Source organism: Mustela erminea, chromosome 11 (assembly GCF_009829155.1).
Source record: "Mustela erminea isolate mMusErm1 chromosome 11, mMusErm1.Pri, whole genome shotgun sequence".
Taxonomy (NCBI): Eukaryota; Metazoa; Chordata; class Mammalia; order Carnivora; family Mustelidae; genus Mustela; species Mustela erminea.
In genome coordinates this window covers 56,902,907-56,924,772 of record NC_045624.1, presented here as the reverse complement: position 1 = coordinate 56,924,772, position 21,866 = coordinate 56,902,907, and the positions used below count along the sequence as shown (strand labels likewise).

At 39.1% G+C, this 21,866-nt stretch overlaps 1 protein-coding gene across 1 annotated transcript; it reads left to right on the top strand.

Annotated features, from left to right (window-relative positions):
- Window positions 1–18,501: 18,501 nt before the first annotated feature.
- On the top strand, window positions 18,502–20,976 carry LOC116568682. Its single transcript, XM_032304273.1, has 3 exons — window positions 18,502–19,222; window positions 20,771–20,807; window positions 20,934–20,976. Exons 1-3 carry the CDS (start codon window positions 18,607–18,609, stop codon window positions 20,974–20,976), a joined length of 696 nt encoding a protein of 231 aa, XP_032160164.1. The 5' UTR covers window positions 18,502–18,606.
- Window positions 20,977–21,866: the final 890 nt, after the last annotated feature.

Genomic DNA, 21,866 nt, shown 5'->3' with positions numbered 1-21,866 from the left:
TGTCTTTAGAGAAATGGCTTTAGGGTTGCTTTGTTATTACCATTTTGTCTCTGTTTTTGCCTTGAAGTTATATATTAGGCTGCTTAGAAATGTCTGAGCTCGGGGCACCTGGGTGGCTCAGTGGGTTAAGGCCTCTGCCTTCGGCTCAGGTCATGATCTCAGGGTCCTGGGATCGAGCCCTGAATTGGGTTCTCTGTTCTGCACGGAGCCTGCTTCTCCCTCTCTGCCTGCCTCTCTGCCTACATGTGCTCTCTCTCTTTCTCTCTCTCTCTCTCTCTCAAATAAACAAAATCTAAAAAAAAAAAAAAAGAAAGAAAGAAAGAAAGAAAGAAATGCCTGAGCTCTACCAGTCTTGGGATGAGAAGGGGGAGGGAAGGAGTATTGCACTCCTACTCTTCATGCAATGGTCCGCCTTCCAGTTAATATCCCCATTTGGCTTCCCTTCTCATTTGCGTTTTTATCTCTCCTAGGCCATGATGATCTCCGTAGCCTTGCTATATAATTCAACCTTCTCTTTCGTATGGCATTCGCTCCTGTGTATTCTGGGCTGCAATGACTGACTTTTAAAAAACATGTGGACAGAGTTTATCTTCCTTGAGTCTTCTAGAAATTTACTAGAATCTTTTTCAATAATTTTCTCCTCCTACTGTTTCCATTTTATGAGTTGATTTCTTTGCAATCATTTATTGGGAATTCAAAAGGGAAGGAATAGACATGCTTATGCTAAATCCACCACCTTAAACCAGAAGCATTGGTCAATGTTAAATAAAAATGGGAAAAAAACGTCTTGCATGTCTGATAAACACCTATCAAAATCATTATTGGATTAAAAATTTAAAAATTTTTTTTCTATTTCATTTCTTTGCATATATATGCATTTATGTATTTATTTTTTATGCCTTTACTTATTGACTTCTATTTTATCTTTTGATATTAGCACAGTGAAATAAACTACTTTAAGTCCTTGGGAAACAGGAAGGATGTTATTTTTAAATGAGTTTTGGCACAAGTGATGATGTAAAAGTTTTGTTACTGAATTTATTATTTTGTTCCTGAAGGGAAAAAAATGCTCAAGCACCTTTTAAGTGTACCTTTAAAAATACTAAGTGAAAGAAACATAAAAATAAGTATCATCAGGTACAGTTACTAAATCAGTGACTCCTGATGCCTGGAAGCCAAATCACGTAACTCCATCCAGTGCCTAAGCAGCAAAGCAAAGAAGTTCCTGGTCTATGAGAAAACACTGCCGAATGTTGTCTAGACTGAACATCATGTGTTATACTTAGGAGCACATTTGAGGCTTTGCTACTTATAAAAATCCATTGGATTTTTCAGAAGCCCGTTTTTACCCAAAGCCATTGGAGTAGAATATGTAACGAAGAGGACTGTCTTGATTGGAATGTAGTTTCTTCATACTGTTTAGAAGGAAGAGTTTAATGCACAAACCATTTTAACCTGATTTTTACTAAAATGTTATTGTCCTTAAAATACTTGTAGTTGTCAAGAATGATTTACCAAGACACTTTGGAATATTCTGTATTCTGCCCAGAAGGAACAAAAACAGAAATACTTCATGGGTTTCCCATATAATTTCTTTGCCTTTACATACATAACCTTGGAGATGTGCTATTCTTTAATATGAGTCCACTGTCTATTTTGGGATTCCCTCCATCCCCCAAATTTAATGTGACTCTCTTCTACTTTGGGCAGTGACTCATTTGTATTCACAGATCAGCCTGTACTGAGAAAAAATGTCCTCTTCAGAGTGACTAAGTCGACTACAACCCTCTTTCTACCCAAATATACTGCATGTCTTCCAGACATTTTTCTACCCATGCAAGAAAAAAAGGAGAAAGGCAGAATCTTATCAATTACCATTTTACTCTTGAAAAGAGCAAATGAGAAACTTTCCCTTCCTGGGAGCATTAATTATGGAGCCTCAAACTGATTTCAGGATGCCCAGCAAACAATCCATTTCTCTCTTTCTCTGTCTCAAATGGAGATATAACTCACATACCATAAAATTTACCCTGCTAAAGTGTACAATTCAGGGAATTTTTTTTAGTATACATGCATGGTTGTGTAATAATTGCAAACTCCAAAACATTTTCATTACCCCTAAAAGTAGCCCCCATTCCTACAAGCAGTCCTAAGCAGTCCTACTTCTTAGATCCCCACATACGTACCCCCCGCAACTACTAATCGATTCTCTATCTCCGTAGACATGCCCATTGTGAACATTTCATCTAAATGGAATCATTCAAGATTTGTCTTTTTTAAATGGTTTATTTCACTTACTATAATGTTTTCAAGGCTCATCCATGTTATAGCAGGTATGAGTACTATATTCCTTTATATTGCCAAATAATATTTCAGCGCATGGATATACCACATTTTATCCATTCATCAATTGATGGGGCTTTGGGTTGCTTCTCCTTTCTGATTATTATGAATAATGCTGCTATAAACATCCATGGGGAACTCTCTATGTGAGTCTATGTTTTCTTGGATATATACCTAGTAGTAGACTTGCTGGGCCATGTGATAATTCTATGTTTAACTTTTGGAGAAACTTCTAACATATTTTTTTTAATTTCACTGTATCAAACAAATGGAATAATTTTTTTTAGTAACATTACCAATGAGAAAACAATTATAAACATTAATCTTAGTAAGACAGAATTTTGCAAATGATCATGATTACTAGTTTTTTCTCAGATCTGAACATGAGAATCATGATGAGGCTCTTCCAGTGGGGTCCATTCTCTTAAAATATCTGTAAGTAACTATGTGAGAGAGTTCTTTAGCAGAGGACCTCCTGAGGACAAAAACAGAATCAGTAAAAAATGCCTAAATCCTTACTGAGAATTTGATTCTGAATATATTACTTGGAAATATATATCACATTTTATCATTTGTGTATCCTTATACATCACAACATATAAGAAATATACAATTTTCAGTCTTTAATTCTTCCCCACATGGAATGGGTAATAATACTTACTCTAGAATAATGATAAGAGTAGTCTCTGTTCTGTCTGGACTTTTTTTTTCTTTTAGATCCTGCCAATGACTTTCAGTGTTTTATGTCTCTCCTGCCTTGAGCTATTTTTCCTTAACATGTGACTTATTTTCAGAGGACTTATTCTCCATGTCTACTTTTATACTTGCTTGGATTTCATTTTAAGTACCAAGATTTTCTAAAGAGGATTCTTTTTCCAGGGAGGCCTACAAAATTCTTGCTAACATTAGAAAGGCTGCTCACACTCTATTACCATGGCCCCGAAGCGGGTCAATTCCTATTCTTTGAGCATTCTGCTTTCAGTAGGTCTCATTCTTGGCCATCCTATGATGAAATTTGTAGCCTCTTGATGAGAAGAATGACATGCAGAATATGGTCCCAGCTGAAAGAGTATGCTTTCCACTGTATGAAGACATAGGTGCCACATGCTTCCTTGGCTAATGTTATGAAATCATGTTCTTAAATACATTCCCTGGCTATTCAAGGATGGAGTTCCTAATTTATCATTTTGCACTGAGCTTCCTTGGTTAAAAGGAAAGGGATCAACATTTCTACAAGACTTGAATTTATAGTTGTCTTTAAAACCGGTACAGGGGAAAAAAAAATTAATGCTTTTAGAATTGAATGCTGCCCCGAGCACATTTTAAAATGTTTCTCCACCTTTGTTCTTTCAGAGTCAATGCTCATGTTATTTTTTTTTTCTTCCTTTCACAAGGCATCAATATTCTTAGCTTGAGGACACTGTCTCTAATGGTAAAGGAGAAAAGATGTGACTTTCATTCTGAAAGAGGTGTCTGTGGTGGGGGAGAGAATGGAGGAAGGCATTTTCCCTCCCTGCTATAAACTAAAGAGTATCACTGAGCATATTTTCATTGTTGAAGATAAATCACAGCTGTGAAATGGAAAAAAAAAAAAATTGAAAACTTACTATACACCGAGCTAGTGTTTCACCATGTTGTATATATGATGCTATTAATGCAACAGCATAGGTGATCTTTACAAAATAGCATTTTTACTCTTTTCGTGGGTTTTACACTCTACTATCAAATCAAGGATGAATGAATCATTTGCTGTGGTGACATCTACAGGCACTTCCAGAGAAAAACATTCTCAACTTTCGTAACTGCAGCGCTTGCATTGACCTAATCAGGAACGCCTGTATAGATTCAGACAGATGATCCGTAATCTTCGCTGTAGTCATGTAGAGAAGGCAGACCTTACTGTAGTTTCAGTTGATTGAGTTTTAAGTGTATCCATTTCTTCCAAAACTATCTTCATCAAATATTTAGTCATCTTGATTTCCCACACTCCCCATCCCATCCATATTTGTTCAATGAAAACTTCGTGTTACAATTTGGTTTAATACTGTACTAAAACAATGTAAATGTCTCCAATTTGTTTGTGTATGCTTTGTTCCACTCACATAAATTGTACCCTTTATGGGATCTGACTGGATAGGGGAGACTGCTGAGTTCTCATACACAACCCTTGCTACCCTCCTATTTCCTGTGCTATAGAAACTTGTGCTCCTGTTTCAAGACACTACTCATGGAAAGGGTGGTTTTTGGAGAAGGGGGGCTGAATTACTGGAGTTCAAAGATTACAGGAGGCCACTGGATTGAATAACCTTAAGGAGCTTTGCCCAAGACAACCAGTCACTTGCCACATCTGAGTGACCCCGAACAAATAAAGCTGTGGAATGGTAGGTGCCAGATCAGACAAAGAGAACAAGAAGAAATGGGTTAGCCAAAGAGAACATCTTTCACAGGAGAGACTGCACAGTGTCAGAGATGGGGTAGGGGCAGGATGCTGATGATAAAAACTTCACAATGGTGCCCCATTAAAGAAAGAGCCAGCATTAAGAGTCTGCCTTGCTAGAGAGCATGTGACCCCTAAGACCTCCCACCAGCACCACTAAATAAAAAAGACTTTTTTTCCCCCTTTTTTTGCCCCACATGTCTTACTCCTCTGTCCCATCCAACCCTGAAGGATCCAGGCACAAAGAATGGCAAATCAGGAAGATACAAGGCAGTAAAGAGAGAAGAGTCAACACACCCCTTTCCCAACATTCTGAGTCAGGCCCAAGGGAAAGGGAAAAGCTCTAAAGTGGATATGAAAAGTTCAGTTTAGATCAGACTACTCTTTTAACATCCGAAAAATGAAACTGAAAGTGACCAGAAACTATCCTGTAGGCGTTAGGAAGGAATATCTAACAGAGAAGATTTTAAAAGTGGTAGGAGAAAAGTAAAGCTATTTTCTAATCTTACATTACTGAGTCCTGACCATTTTAGTTGATCCAGCTGGAATTTTACTTTCCACTATATTTTCTTTTTAGGTAATAAGTCAGCTAGTTTTTGGGAGAGCTTGAATAAAAAAGGGAGGTATTTTTGTCCATGTCCAAAACTCGAGAAAAAATCCCAAAAGTTATAGTTATTTTAAGGTATGTTTTACATGTAGTTTTAAATTTATATAACCTTCATTTAAATTTTTCCTCCCCATAATAATACTTCAAATAAAATTTTGCCTCTCTTCTATGAGAGTAGGAGAACAAACCTCAGGGACTTTTCTTTAGTTAGGACTTTTGTTTAGCTGGACTTAAACCAGACTTTTGATCCCCCAGCTCTTCCACCCCCAAAAGTGAGTCTTTTATTATTTGATCTCCATCAAGTTTACTATCAGTATCTGAAACTATCTGCTTTCTTGGAAGGCTAATTTATCTTTGCTGAAGAATTTTTGACTTCCTCACCCCTCGCCCCTACGGGGACGTTCCCACAGCCAGAAAAGTGCTACTGTGTCTCCAGATGGCTTTTCTAGGAGACAGTCTTGCAGACTGACTGACACTGATCAGACCTGAAGATTTTGAAACTTCACAAATATTTATCAGAAGGATTTACAGATGCTTGGTTTTTATAACTGCCTGTTGATAAAAATGCCACATCAGCTGCCCCCAAAATAAAATGGATTACTCATCAGACAGGAATGCAGATGATGAAACACAAAAGATCCCTTAATAATTACGTAACCTCCTGTGGACCATGGCACAATGAAGGTAAGGGTCCAAGGAAAAGTTTCTGGAATTGTTTTTTTCATTCTGGACAGGATGGATTACACACACTGGTAAGGGGTACTAGACAGAGAAATAGGGGAGGGAGTCCTTTCAAGAACCAATTTACTGCTAACAAAAAGCAGGAAGTAGTGGTGTGTGTTGCACGAGGATGTACTTCCTTGTTGCTTGCTGCTCCAGAGGTCCAGACACACCACTGAGTCATCCAACAGCAGCCACTCTCCTATCTCTGGCAATCTCCCATCTTCCCAGCTTCTCCCATTAGAATTCAGACAACCCTTGAGACACAGTACAGAGGGCAGAGAAAGATTTTTGTGTGCCTTTTTCTCTCTCCTCCATTTCTCCAGGCAGATTATTACCCTTTCCGATACCACCATGAGAGTCAAGAAATCAACAGCCAGTCCAGTGCATGCTGGGGAGGTGCTGGAGTGTGATTAGGGCACAACTCTAGCCGGCCTGCGAAGAGGAGCATTTACAGCATGAAGAAGCAAATCTCTCCACCCATAAGCATCTCCTCCTCCCATCCTCCCACTTTGTCCTCCTCCACATCCCTCAAGGACTTTCCTAAAAAAGCCCTCCTAGAGAAAAGTTAACAACAACCACTAGCACCCTACCAGGTAAACCCATCAAGAGGATCCCCTCATACATCACTAAGGTAGTTAATATGCTCTGGGAAATACAAACTCAAAAAGAAGAGCAATGTGGCATCTTAGGAACATAATCATTACAAGCAAATTATGTGTAACATGTATGAAGCAGAATTAATAGAACAAACACAAGATTTGAAAGTGAGCATATGAAACGTCCTCAAAGAGACAGAGAGGATCCTGGAAACCAGAAACAGGGGGACTGGAGGAAGGGGTTGAGAAAGGTAGTCATAAAACAATTGAAGATGCTATTATGAAAAAGAAAAGTTTTTTTTAATAATTTAATAGATTGGTTGACTATTATGAAAGAGACAGCTACAAAACTAGAAGATTAAGTGAAGGAACTTGGCCTGTCACAGGTGGTTCAGTATATTCCTCAAAGTATTGCTTAATCCATATTAAATAATCCTCTATGACAATCTAACATAATTTTCTCTTTTCACAAAACCATTTCTTCTCTCTATTCAACTCATAGTTAAACTACCTCCACTTGTATTGCTAAACTGAAACCATAACTTACCAGGACCCAGTATCTGCATTCAAACAGAGGACAGCTTCAGTTTTATTTAAGATCTGGGACTAGTGGCGGATGCCTGACTACATTTGTGTAAACCAAGTGTCAATCTTGGTGACTGTCTCCAACCCAAGATGGTTTGGTCTCTGGGCTTTCATTTCTAGGAGCTGAAATTGTCGGGGACCAACACCCCGTATCCTGCCTTGCCCCAGCCTGACAAAAAGATGGCAAATACATTGCTAAATGGATAAAAAGAGAAATAAATCCCTTTTTCACTAGGGATCCTACTACACAGAGTAAGATTTGCCATGCTTAAAGAAACATTTATGCTGCTGTGTAAGGATCATCTATTCAAAAATGATACCAAATGGACAACTTTAAGAATCTAAAATATTTATTCCTTTTTATATCAGGTACATGAATAAATTCAAACATATATTCAAATGGACATATTCTTTTGGTCTGGGGGAAAATAATTTGGCCTAGGACTACATCTAATTTCTACATAGAGCACCGGTACTAGTTTGGGATGCCATAACAGGCAGGGTACCCCAAACCTCAACCCTACCCCCTACTACTACAGGTATTGCAAAGAATAACTATTTGCATTATAAAATATTTTTCCTGAGACCACAGAATTTGAAAATTATGTCTCCAAAATTATGCCTCCAACCTTATGGCCTTGGGTAAGAGATGTTACATGAATTCCCCGATCAAAAATGGGACACTTATTTAATTCACAGCACAAAAGTTTTATCCAACACCTACAGTGGGCCAGGCTTTTCCTTTTTCTTTTTTTTCCCCTTTCTTTCCTCCCCACTGGAAAGAAAAATTCCCATATTCATGAAAAAAAAATTAGGTTATTTGGAAGAAAGTTTTTAGTGGAAGAAAATAACTTGTGTTAGTTGTTTTAAAATCACAATACTAATATATAACAGCATTGGCTTTCAATGTACTAATTTTAGTAGTCCCTAATCCACAGATAATGACAGCACCTTAAACTAGAAATGCTCTCCACTAGAAGAAAGCATGAATTGTACTGGAAAAGTACTGAAATACATGTCTTGTGTAAGCAATTAATAGGAAATGTTGTGAATCTGACTTAGATTTAATGCTGTCCTTCTGCTTCTTTTTACTGTAAAATGTAATTTACAACCCATGTATAAAATACTGCCATTGTTATATATGGACAAGTGGGCGGAAGAAACCACTTGGTCATATGATGTCCCTAACAATAAAGCCTATAAAATGTTTATATACTATATTTAAATGATTTATATAATTTTGGAAAGAGAAGAAAAGACACAGAAGATAAGGATTTAATTAGCTTGTGGGTTGACTAACATCCAAGGGCTAATACCTCTCCTTGCAGAAAGACATGATTTTCTGATGACATCATGCATTACAACATGCAGGATATAAAGAGGACACTGCAGTCATTAGCCATGCCCTATAAAGTAGAGAGACAAGTGTCTGCTTCATTAGCTCATCATCAAGATTTGGCCTTTAGTTAAAGCTGTTCAACACTGGCTATTTAAGGCATTCACCAGTACATACTTGGTCTTGAACCCCCTTAGCTGGCTTAAAATCTTAAATTTCTTCTTTCTGGCAACTAAACACATTAAATAAGAAATGAAAAAGTTAACAAAGTTCATATAAGGTGAAATTTTGGATACAATGTTAACTCTCCTAGACTGTATTTATATAACATGAAAATGATAGAAGAAAGAAGCCACCAAAAAATCCATGTCTGATCGGATGATTTCATTTATCTGTACAGTTACCTGCCTCTACCACTTGAGTGAATTATCAACCAAACTTGCCAAGAACAAACAAAAGCAAACATGCTCTGAATCATTATCTTTACAGTCAGACCTCAAGGAATTCATTAAATCAAGGATCATGAACTCAAAATAAAAAATCACCATGCATATGAGGAAAGGGGGCAGCATGCATGAGAGTTATCAGACACAATAGATAGCAGATTTAGTTGTGCAAAAATTTCAGACATTGGAATTATCTGACGCCAAATATAAAATAAGTGTTAGAGATAATGAACAAATAAGAAAATAGAAATAATGTATAAATAAGAAAGTAATAAGGCAGTTCTGACAAAGAAATATAACATTTCTACCAATGGAAAAGAAACATATATTTGGATATAAAAACTCAACATAAAGGTTTAACAACAAATTAAAAATGGAAAATGAGAACACAACTGAATTCATATAAAAATCTAAGGAAATCTTCCAGAGAATAGAACAGGATAGGAAATATGGTAAGAAATTAAAAGATGTTAGGGATAAAATAAGAAGGCCTAATATCAATATATATCAGAGTTCCAGGAATACAAAAAGAGAGAATAGGGTGGAAGTTAGTATTCAAAAAGATGATGACTGGGAATTCTGCAGAAGTTGGAGAATTTGGGATTTATAAATCCCAGTGAACCTCAAGCAAGATAAATAATACTGTCACAGTGCATTGAAGCACAGAAAAAATCTTAAACACAGAAAGAGAATAATATTCAGCAATGAAAAGAAGCAAACTTGCTACAAAATGGATAAATGTCAAAAAATAATGCTGAGTTAAAGAAACCAGATGTTAAAAAACTGCAGAGTATATGATTGCATTTACATAAAACATCTATAAGGCAAACTTGTGAAGGAGAAAACACAGATCACTTGTGCCTGGAGATGGAGCAGATATTAATGGCAAATGGTATACATATCAGCCAAACATAAGCCAGAAGAAAGGTAGATTAGATAGATTTTAAGTGTGAAAGATTGCCAGAAATAGATCAAGTAATGATATAATAATAAAAAAATTTAAATCACTAGGTAAATGCAAAACTTCTAGATTTTTGTGCAACTAATAATATCGATAAGATACATCAAGAATCTACAGAACTACAAAATGATATTTAATAAGTCTATCATCACAGTGGGAGATTTTTTAAATGTCCTAAGTAATTATTATATTAGGTAGACAAAAATATCAAGCTATAGAAGATCTGAACAGCATATTTACTTATTTTAATCCAATGACACAAAAGTCCATTATATTTAATGAATATTTCATGTTTAAAGATAACTTAATTAAAGTTGCTAGAATGTACACCTCAGAAAAATTCAAATGATTTTTATCATGCAGACAACATCACCTAACTTCAACACAATGATTCAGAAATAATTAGAAGACCATCATATATTTGGAAATTAAAGCATACTTTCAATAAATTTAAAAAGTCATAAAGGAAATTAAAAATATTTGGAGCTAAAAGATAAAACATAGTATTAGCACATATCAGATCTTATAGAATATAGCTAAAGCAGTACTTAGATAGTGATGGCCTTAAGAACTTTTATAATATAAAATTTGAAAATAAACAAAACAACAATATGACAAAATCCCAAAAAAGTAGTAAAAAGGAACTAATGAGGACAAAAATGAGTAAAAATTAAATAGAAAAATATATGATAATCAAATGTCTAGAATTTTTTAATAAATTACTAATAAATAGAAAAACACTGTAAGATTTACCAAGACAACAAAGGGAAACTTGCAAATATTGGAATTGAAAAGGGGGCCATAATGACAGAGAGCAAAAGTTTAAAAGGATATCCTGAACAATGTTATGTCACTAAATTTCAAAACTTAGGTAAAATAGGGGCACCTATTTTACTGGGTGGCTCAGTCAATTAAAAGCGTCTGCCTTCAGCTCGGGTCAAGATCCCAGGGTGCTGGGATGGAGCTCCGCATCAGACTCCCTGCTCAGCAGAAGGCCTGCTTCTCCCCTGCCGGCCATTCTGCCTGCTTGTTCTAGCTCTCTGGCTGGCTCGCTCTGTGTCAAATAAAAAAGTAAAATCTTTAAAAAAAAAAAAATTTTTTTTAATTCAATACAATCAATTCAAGGAGCAGTACTGAAAATACTTAAACACTAAAATTAAAACTAAGTGATAAGTAATTTACAATTATCCCACAAGGAAAACACCAAGACTAAATAATGTGTCAGGCAAGGTCTACCAATCATTTTAAGATCCCTCTATACAAATCCAACAAACAGTAGTCCAGAAAACAGAAAAACAAAGAATACTACCCAACCAACCTGTGAAACCCATAAAAATTTGAGATCAAAATGAGGTCTCTAAGCGAAAGGAAAATTGGAGGCCACATTCACTGTTGAACATCAATACTATACCTATAGACACCTAAATAAAATGTTAGCAAACCAAACCCAGCAATGAATATAAAAGTCAGCATATCATGACCAACTTGGATTGAAGTGGAAGGCTAGCATGATGTAAGAAAATCAGTGATTCAAAACCTTAACAGATTACTGGAGTGAGAAATTGCTAAATCATTCCAATAGGTGCAGAAAAAGTGTTAGATGAAATTAAGTGGTATCCATAATTTTGAAAAATTTTAAGCACAACGGAATAGAAAAGAACCTGACAAAGTGTGTCTACAGAAGCTATGCCCAATATAGTGCTTGATGGCAAAACATGAATGCCTTCCTTTCATTAAAACGAAAATAGGTCAAGTAAGTATACCTGCTATCACTCCACAGAGGCTAACAATTGCACAGTGCTTATCTTGCACCAAGCAGAGTTTCTACCCACTCTGCATTCAGGCAATGGAGAGAGAATTTAGCGGGGTTCAAAATCCCAATGTTAATATGCCTTATCAGAGATGCAAATTGCAACTGACCCCTATGATACTTCAGGCACAATCCTGGGCAGTGGGCATAGGGATGAAAAGGCAAGAACCTCTGAAGAGGTTCTGAATTTAGAGGAAATTGGAAGCATATTGCCCTCTAGGCAACTAAAAAGGCATTTTACATTCATCTGAGTGCAGGCCAAGAGACACTTGGAGAAATACTATGAATGCTTAATGTAAGAAAGCTGAACATCAAAATGAATTTTCGTCAATATTGATATCATACACCTATGCCTGGTTCCTAATGAAGATAAACATAAAGAAAAACAGACTATAATGCCAATTAATAATTTAAAGAAATAATTTTTAAATGACTAATCTGTAGTAGAGAAACATACCTATATTCACTTGGTCTTTTTCTACATATATGTTGTGCTGTCATAGAAGACTATTTTGTTAAAAGCTAGAAATTTTATTTTATGATCAACATTTTTCAAGCTCAGATGCACCTATCTGTGATTTGAATCTGAGCTTAGCAATGGAGGCTCTAAGAGAGCTGACATGCCTCAAAGGATAATCAATGACCAAGGAAATGATAATGATCAAGGAAATAATGAAGTCCTGTATGGGCTTGCTGTAGGGCCTAACAGAAAATTTTGGTACATTAGAGGACTTTATTGTTCTAAGCCTTAAACAGTAGTAAGAGCCAAAATATACTGAGCTCTTCCTATATTTCAAGCCCAATGCCAAGCACTTGATACATGCCATTTCACTTTACTAGTATTTAGATTTTGGTCTGATAAGTGCCTATATGTAAATTCTGGCCAGACCATTTTTGCTTCCTGCCTACTGACCATAGCAAGGTCTAGACACTCAATCCTCTGAGTCAAAAGGTGGATTAGAAATTAATGAGATTGTTACAAACCTCTGTGTATACCTTCTTTGTTCTCCAGATCTCACTATGAGGGGACAGAACGAAGGCAGGGCCTTAGGGATGCTACTTGACTTTTCCTGTCCTGCTCTGAGTGATCTTGTAGGAATGGAGCAAAAGCTAGAAAGTCCCTTCAAATAACCTAGGACACGTTCTAAGATGGTGGACTTGATTAACAAAGAGGCGTAAGGATAGGGCTACCATACTGGTGAGAATAGTAAGTGCAATCACTTTACTACAAAAAATTTGAAAACGGTGGGTAAAGATGCAGAAAGTGCATTTCCTTTGATCCCACAATTTTCATGTTTTAAGAGTTGGGTTTTTTTTTTTCCTAGTTCAATCTAAACAGAAGTATACTCAAATACGGGTGACCAAGAATCGTCAACGGATTGTTTAGAACAGCAAAAAAATGTGGAAACGGTCTAAATTTCCAACAATGGAGCAATGGATAATTCCACCTTAGGATAGAATAATAGGTAGCTGCTTTAAATAATATTATAAAGGAGGGTTTATAAATCTCAGGAGTATTGACATTTTGGACTGCATAACTCTTGGTTGTGGCAGCCGTCCTGTGCGCTGGAGTACATTCTGCAGCATCCCTAGCTTCTACCCAGTAGATGCCAGAAGCAAAAATTGTTTTCAGATGTTACCAAATGTCCTCAGAGGGCAAAAACTGCCTGGTTGGGAATCGCTGTTATAGAGCAATATTTATGGTCATGGGAAAATGTCCATAATGAGCTAAAGATGAAAGAAGGAGGCTACAAAGCACGGCGACAAATATTTCTCTTCACACACACACACACACACACACATGCACACACACAGAAAGGAAGAAAAAGAGAGACCTTTAAAAAAGGGTGGGGGGGGACTGGAAAGATAGTCACCAAAGTATTAATAAACGTTACTTCTGGGTGGTGAGATTATAGTCTACGTGTCTGTCTTTCTTTCCATTCTTTAGTTTTACTCCTTTTTATAATAAGGAATAAAATGAGTAGCCTTTATAAGCAGCACTATAAAGGCCTTTACTATCAACATTCTCTGGATCTCTGATTGCAGAAAACAATTTTTACTTAAGCATATAAAAGTAAAAGTATTTTCTACCCATGAGGATGTGTGTTCGAAATCCTGTGTAATTTTTAGAAAACGTGCTAGAAGACTATCATAACTACTATATTTCTCTTAGAAGACAAATCTTGATAAACCTTGAAGACTGCCCTATAATATGCTTTGGGTAGATTTGAGAATTGTGGACTTTTTGAGGCTAATTCCGAACAAAGCATCTAGGAAGCTTGCCAGGGATACTTCTGGATAACTCCGAGTGATACAGGAAGGGGAGAATTGTGTCCCTAGGTCCACTGACCCAGGGTGAAATGTTTTACCTATGAGGGATATGCCTTTGGGTATGTTTTCAGAGGAGAGAAAGTGCAAAGCAGGATGAAGAAAGACCAAAGCTGAGGAGACTTAGTAGAAAGAATAGATTTTTTTCATAATACTGTTAGAAGTAAGGCCAAGCATTTCTCAGGGGAGCCAATTCATTAGTCTGTTCATTCGTGATTAATTCAGTATAAAGATGAACAGAGAATGTTCTCCCCATTTGCCAAGAGAGACAAAATATTTCCCCTGCCAAGTTTGAAGAGCAGCATTAAACTCATTAAGTGTTTCTAAGATCCCACTCCTATCTCCTTCTGGTTTTGCTTCATTGTGTGGATAAAATGACCTTCTTGACAGCTCCATGGACATCGGATAAAGAGTTTGAAGGGAAAGGGAAGTCTAGTTTTACTCTATGGAAAATACAGTAACCTGTTAGGAGAGAGGTTGGGGGTGGTGGACAAGAACCAAGTATACCAGGAAGTCTGTAATTTGCAGAGCTGTCTGCTTGTTCTTAATGTGTTCAGAGCCTCATAATTCCTTGAGACCAGTAAAGTAAAAATGTATAGGGTGCTGGTGGCTTAGATCATGGCACACCAAAAAAAAAAAAAAAAAAAAAAAAAAAAAACCTACACAAACACACACAAACATATGCACCAACTAACCAAAAATATAACTAACTGAGAAAACCATGTAAATACCGAAACTTTGCAAACCACAAGACAGCAGGTCACATGTTGAAAGCCAGTCATAATCAAATGTTCAGAAAGTCCTAAACAGGTTATTGGTTTCTTCTCTGGCATGTTCTACTAGCATTCTCAGTAATGTTGCCATATGGACAACACCATACAGCTTGCCAAATCATTCTTGAAGTAAAATAACAAAGGATTCATTAAGAATACACTGACAAATATTGAGTGTGAAGATTATCCAGCGCTGCACAATTCTCACAAAATTCCCATTTTTCACTTATGCCTACTTTCCCCATGGCTCACAAAAAAATGGGAGAGAAATCAATGTCGTATAGGCCAGATGTCCCAGAAAACAGGTCATCTATGCCACCAAGTATTGACCACTACTGAGTTTCTATCTCCTACTGAGGCTGCCTTCCTGATAGTACATATATGTTCCCGTCCCCCACCCTAGTAGAATGCTGGATCCTAGAAATCATTTCATTTACTTTTAGCTGTTACCTTCCTTCCTCTTCTACAACTTGACATTGATCTCTATGCTTTTCTCAGTACAAAAAATAATAATAATAAATTTAATCCTATTATCTACAAGATTTAAAATTTATTATTGTCAAGATTCTCCAATTCTGGCACTAAATATCACTTCTCAGTTCTCACTCTCAAAATCACCCTCCCTACTAAGTGACAGTAGCCATGGTCAGCTTTGTACATCAGTGCTACTTATCTGGGAGTCTGCCTAAATACAGCCCACCACCAATGTGTCTGTTTCAATAGAAAGAACTCAATTAGAAAGTTTGAAAAGTTGGACATTCTAGTAGTTAACTTTCTGAGTCTTTCTACTTTAATCCAGTAAATGTATTACCAAAAAAATACTACTTTCTGGCTACAATTTGAAGATGACTAATTTGCCTAGTTTCCTTTATAAGTGATGACAATATAGCAAGAATCTAAACAGATAGATGTTGGTCTTTAAGAGTTGAGTAGTCTTTAACGAAATTGGTCTGCTGCTTTGTAAATGAAGATAATCGGTTTTGTGAGAATTAAATGAGATGAATCTAATGCTCCTAGCACAGAATATGAAATCTAGCTGGCACTCAAGATATGTTAGCTTACATTAACATAGTTCTTCTGTATCTAATTCTAATTTCTTTTCTATCTTCTCTTTCTAAGGTTAAATCAGCTCCATTTACAGACTGTGACACTTATCTAGAGGAGGCGTGGGCTGTCTTCTATCTTTTCCTCCATGTGGTTTAGTTTTTATTATGGAATCTTTTTAATGTCAGATGTTGCTAGGCGATTTTTTTTTTCTGATTTGATTAATTTAGTTCTAGCACAAACAAAAATATGTCCAAATTGTTTGATCTTCACTGATGTTGCTTTTCTTCCAAAATAAATAGGTTCTACTTTTGTGTCAAAAGACTTCTGATGTGGTTCCAGACCTTTACAGAGTTGTGGGTGATCACAACCTTAGTGGTTTAAGAACTTCACCACTCACTGTTAGTGTAAATACACTGAGAATGATGAACAATAAATGATGAAGTACTGTAAAAGAAAGAAAGAAAACTCTAAATTAATTGGAAGAGAAAACATATGCATTGCAAATGATAGTCAGACAAGAAAGAAGTGTGACTTCTTTTTTTTTTTAAGATTTTATTTATTTATCAGAGAGAGAGAGGGGGAGAGAGCAAGCACAGGCAGACAGAATGGCAGGCAGAGGCAGAGGGAGAAGCAGGCTCCCTGCCGAGCAAGGAGCCCGATGTGGGACTCGATCCCAGGACGCTGGGATCACGACCTGAGCCAAAGGCAGCTGCTTAACCAACTGTGCCACCCAGGCGTCCCAAGAAGTGTGACTTCTTTTTAGAATTCTTTCTCTATCTAAATAGTCCATGGAAAATATAACCCTTCACCTTCAGGGGGAAGCTGATAGGTCATAACATGAGCAAAACACGTAAAAAGGTTATTGAAATTAACCATTCTGAAGAATAATCTCCTGAGGTTTCCCAAATCCATATGATTTTGGACTAAAAGTTAACAAAGCACAGCATGAACTGCTTTACATTACAGCTTACCCAGAAGACAATATAATGAAAAAATGCTGGATTAAGAGTACTGGCTCTAGAAGATCTTTTAGTGTTTAATCGTGCAATGTTTTCTGATTTCCTGATTCCCATTACCTGAGTATATTTATATTGGCTGTAGAAAATTGCCAGGATAATTGTTTTTGGTAGGAAGGGAACACTATTCAAAGTAATAGAATTTAGATCAATTTTCTTTATCCAAGGTTAATTTTTTTGGTAGATTCCCATAATGTTCTATCTTATTTTGTGCTCACATTAAAATGTCAGCAGACTTTATGGATTGCCCGATGATTCCAAAGATACAGAAACGCCCACCATGGTGGGAAGAAGGGACAAGCAGTGTTATTAACAATGCTTTTGTTATTAACAGGAATATATAAGAGGCGAATTCAGTGAAAATGGCTGGCATCCAAGTATACAGCTAATCTTTTCTTCAGTTGAAGTTGTGGATTCTAATCAGTGGCTTAGAAGGAATGATGCTGGTGAATCTCACAGAGAAGTTTTTGAGAAACTTATTACACAAAAAGCTTTTGAATGAGGAAGTAGGCCTTTAAATGGGATGGCCTCTCTCAGATATTTTGCTCATTTCCAGTAAGTCTTTCTCAAAAATGAACACTGATTCTAACTGAACAATCATAGTATTTCAACACACCCATGGCAAACTGGGTAGGGAAAGCTGAATTATGATGAAAGCCTGTACTATTATGACCTTTCTCATGACCATAATTGATGGATGTGCCCCTGAAACACTTTGCAGGGCTGCTGATATATTTAGAAATGCGCCTGTGACTCATTATGCCCATAATTTGGCAATAAATAGGGGCAGATTACCCCAGTGGCTATGGAGACAACTCATTGCCCAAGGATATGGTTCTTTCATGTATAATCACCTTTTGAAGAATGTACAGTTGTCTCCTTTTTGAAAATGTACAGATTGGGCTCAGATTTTCATGAGCTAAACTCTATTTTTTTATCAGTATAAATGTCAAAAAAATCAAGATCAAAATATTTCAACATCCTTCCTGTATGAATGCAAGTGAAAAATGCTTTAAAAAAAAATCTTTTACTGAAAAGCTTATACTGACTGTAAGGGCCTGGTTAGCCAGAGGAACTTACTTGTAAACCCGGATATATGGGCGGGCCAGGCCGGATGGAGACATCCAATCAGTGGGGCACACATATATTTACTGAGGTGAGTTGAAATCCCATTGGCCACCTGTGTGTGGGCTGGGCTCAACCACCTCTATAAAGGTTAGTCTGCAAGGCTGGGTGGGGGGGAGTAGTAGGAGGAGTTAGAATAGCAGTTAGAATAGCTGTTAGGATAGCCGTTAGCATAGCTGCTAGGATAGCCATTAGAATAGCCGTTGGGAGGTCACCTGGGTGGCATAGTGGATTAAAGCCTCTGCCTGCGGCTCAGGTCATGATCCCACGGTCCTGGGATCGAGCTCCACATTTGGCTCTCTGTTCGGCAGGGAGTCTGCTTCCACCTCTCTCTCTCTCCCTGCCTCTCTGCCTACTTGTGATCTCAGTCTGTCAAATAAATAAATAAGATCTTTAAAAAAAAAAAAAAAAAGAATAGCCGTTGGGATAGCCCTTAGGGTAATCTTCAGGAGAGTCGGAGCGTCGTGGTCATCATGGTCGTCGGGAGCATCGTGGTCATCCTGGTCATCGTAGTCGTAGGCAGTGGCGTCACAGCAAACGGCCTCGCCGCCAGCAGCCTCGCCACAGTGAGCAGCCTTGCCACCACGGAGTTGGGGCCCCACCGCGAGCGGCCTCACCGCCCCCAGCCATGGCCCCGCCGTGAGCAGCTTTGCCAGCGCTGCATCATTCTGGGGAGTGGCCCCATCCAGGGAGTGGCCTCGCCGGAGCAGCCTCATTCCAGGGAGTGGCCCTGTCCGGGGAACGGCCCTCTCCGGGGAGCGACCTCATCGTCAGTGGCCTCATCTGGAGCAGCCTTGCCCTGGGAGCAGCCTCATCCAGAGTGGTCTCGTCCAGAGTGGCCTCATCAGGAGCAGCATCATGGGGAGCAGAGTCTGCGTTGTCAGGGCTGTCGTCCTTGTTGTCGTCGCCTCTTCATCGTCAGGAGCGGCCTCGTCCAGGGAACGGCCTGTCCGGCAGCCTCATTCCTCATTCCGGGGAGCAGCCCTGTCCAGGGAGCAGCCTCATCAGCAGCAGCCTCATCTGGAGCGGCCTTGTCTAGAGCAGCCTTCTTGGGAGCGGCCTTGTCGGGGTCATCGTCATCTTCTCTTTGTAAGAGACGGCCCCTACCAGTCGGTTTGCTTTTCGATGCCTGGTGTGAAATAGAGCTTTGTTTGACTTTCGCTTTGCATCAGTCTTGTTCCTTTGATCACGGACCCTAACACTGGGGGCTCATCTGGGATCAAACGATGAGACCTGAGCCAGCATCGGAATTTCTGGGAAAAGCCTCTGGAGGTATTGGGATTTTGTCTGTCTGTCTGGTTGTGGAGCTCCAGGGTATAGCCCACCGGGGAGAAGCTGGATGCGGCCATGCTCCCCAGGGCTGGAGTGGATGCAGGGACGCCGCATCCCTCTGCTGGTAGATCGACAGGGGATTCAAGTCCCCCTGGGCAGTCAGGGGGTTAGAGTCCCCCTAGATGGTCAGGGGGTTCAAGTCTTCCTAGACAGTCAGAGGGTTTGAGTCCCCCTGGGTGGTCAGGGGGTTTGAGTCCCCCTACACAGTCGGGGGGTTCAAGTCCCCCTAGGCAGTCGGGGGACAAAGCAAGCCCCCACCAGTGGCAGGTTCTGGATAAGAATCATTGGGCCTGCGGTTGTCTTTGCCTAGTTCTTTTGTTGTCTGTTGTGTGGTTTGTTGTGTTTGCAGGAGACCAAAAAAGCCCCCACCAGCAGCAGGCTCTGGATGGGGATCGCTGGGTCTGCAGTTGTCTTTGCCTTGGTTTATTTTTTGTTTGTTTGTTTGTTTGTTTGTTTATCTGTTGTGTTGTTTGTTGTATTTGGAGAAATGGGACAAGCGGGGAGTAAGGGACCTGTGACACCCCTAGGTCTTGTTCTCAAACATTTCAAAGATTTTCAGGGTAAAGCCACTCAGTCAGGTGACAAGGTTTACCTGGGAAAACTAAAAACACTCTGCCAATTAGAGTGGCCCACTTTCTCCACAGGGTGGCTGCCAGAAGGAATGTTTGCCTTGGCTCAGATCTATTCTACCCTGAGTGAGGTCTTCGATCTACATCGAGACCAAATACCATACACTGTGGCCTGTGATATCTGATAGAAGAGCTGCCGTCATGGCTCAAGTCCCACCTTCCCCCTGCTAATGAAACCATCTCTCTCCCTCTAAGGCAGAGCACCAAAACCAGAACAGACGGATGAGGGGGAACCAGGGAAGAAGACCGTTCTACCTCCATTGGATATGGAGGATGTGGAATTCCCCCCCCATCTGTCCTCTAAATCTGACTCTCGGTCCTGAAATGCCTTTACCAGTCCACCTCATACGTGGTCGGGGTCCACCTATGGGACCACCAAACAGAGAGACCACCCTGATCCTTCCCCTTTCCTCTATCCCCCTCTGCCTTCCTTTACCTCACCGGTACTGTCCAAACCAATGCTGCCTCTTCGTGAGGTTGCTCTACCAGATGGGAGAGGGCACCCCCACCTAATCTATATCCCTTTCTCCTCTTCTGACATCTATAACTGGAAGACCCAACACAAATCCTTTCCTGTCCACCCTCAGGATTTAATTAGCCTCTTGGAGACAGTCTTTCTTACCCATCAGCCTACCTGGGTGGATATTCAACAGCTCCCTATGGCTCTTTTTAACAGGGAAAAGATGGATCGCATCATGTGAGAAACCCATAAGGTGATAAGCAAGAGACTTGGCAGGGACCTCGATCCCTGCCGAATGGAGGACTACTGCCCGAGGGAACCCCCTGACTGGGATCCAAACTCTGATGAAGGTAAGGAAAGCTTACGTTTCTACCACCAGGCTCTACTGGGAGGCCTCTGTGCAGCTGCAAGAAGAACCATAAATTTATCTAAAATTAGTACGGTGACTCAAGATAAGAATGAGTCTTGAGGAGCTTTCCTAGAAAGGCTAATTGAAGCCTATAAAATGTATAGCCCGATTGACCCTGAGGCACCCTAAAATCAGAGGGCAATGAATCTTGCATTTGTCAGTCAGTCAGCCCCAGATATAAGGAGGAAACTTCAGAAAATCAAAGGATTTGAAGGGAAGAATCTGACTGAGTTCATGGGAATAGCAGAAAAGGTGTTTAACAATAGGGATGCACAAGAGGATGAAAAACGGACAAAAAAACTGGTTAAGGTTTTGGTGTTACATGAGGCGGGGAGGAGACGGGTAGGGGATAGTAAATGGAAGGAAAAGCCTAAGCACAGAGAAGGCAGGCGGGAAGACTTAGATTCAGATCAGTGCGCTTACTGTAAGGAAAAAGGTCATTGGGCCAGGGAGTGCCCCAAAAGGAAGACAGCAGTGCTTGCCACCAGAGACTGAAGGGGCCGTATTTCGGAGCCCCTCCCCAAACCTCGGGTAAAAATTGAAGTGGAGGGGAAATCAGTTGATTTTTTGGTGGACACGGGAGCCCAATTTTCATCATTACTTAAACCTATGGAAAAACTATCTGGAGAGGAAGTTTGGGTACAAGGAGCAAATGGCACAGAGAGACATAAATGGACAACAGAAAGGACTTTAAATTTGGCCTCAGGAATAGTTAAACATCGATTTTTGGTCCTCCCTAATGTCCCATATAACTTGATGGGAAGGGATCTCCTCCATAAGTTACGAGCTAGCATTCAGTTCTTTGAAGGAAGGAAGACAGACATGACTGTAACCTTGAGACAACCCACTGTACAGATGCTTATGGCAGCAGTAGATGAATACCTCCTTTATGAACCAGTCTCA

Excerpts from the sequence above, each read along its gene's own strand:
- LOC116568682 (XM_032304273.1), top strand. The coding sequence starts at position 18,607 with ATGGTCGTCGGGAGCATCGTGGTCATCCTGGTCATCGTAGTCGTAGGC. Across the intron at positions 19,223-20,770 it reads GTCATCGTCATCTTCTCTTT|GGAAAAGATGGATCGCATCA; the intron begins GTAAGAGACGGC and ends TCTTTTTAACAG. Across the intron at positions 20,808-20,933 it reads TCATGTGAGAAACCCATAAG|GCTCTACTGGGAGGCCTCTG; the intron begins GTGATAAGCAAG and ends TTCTACCACCAG.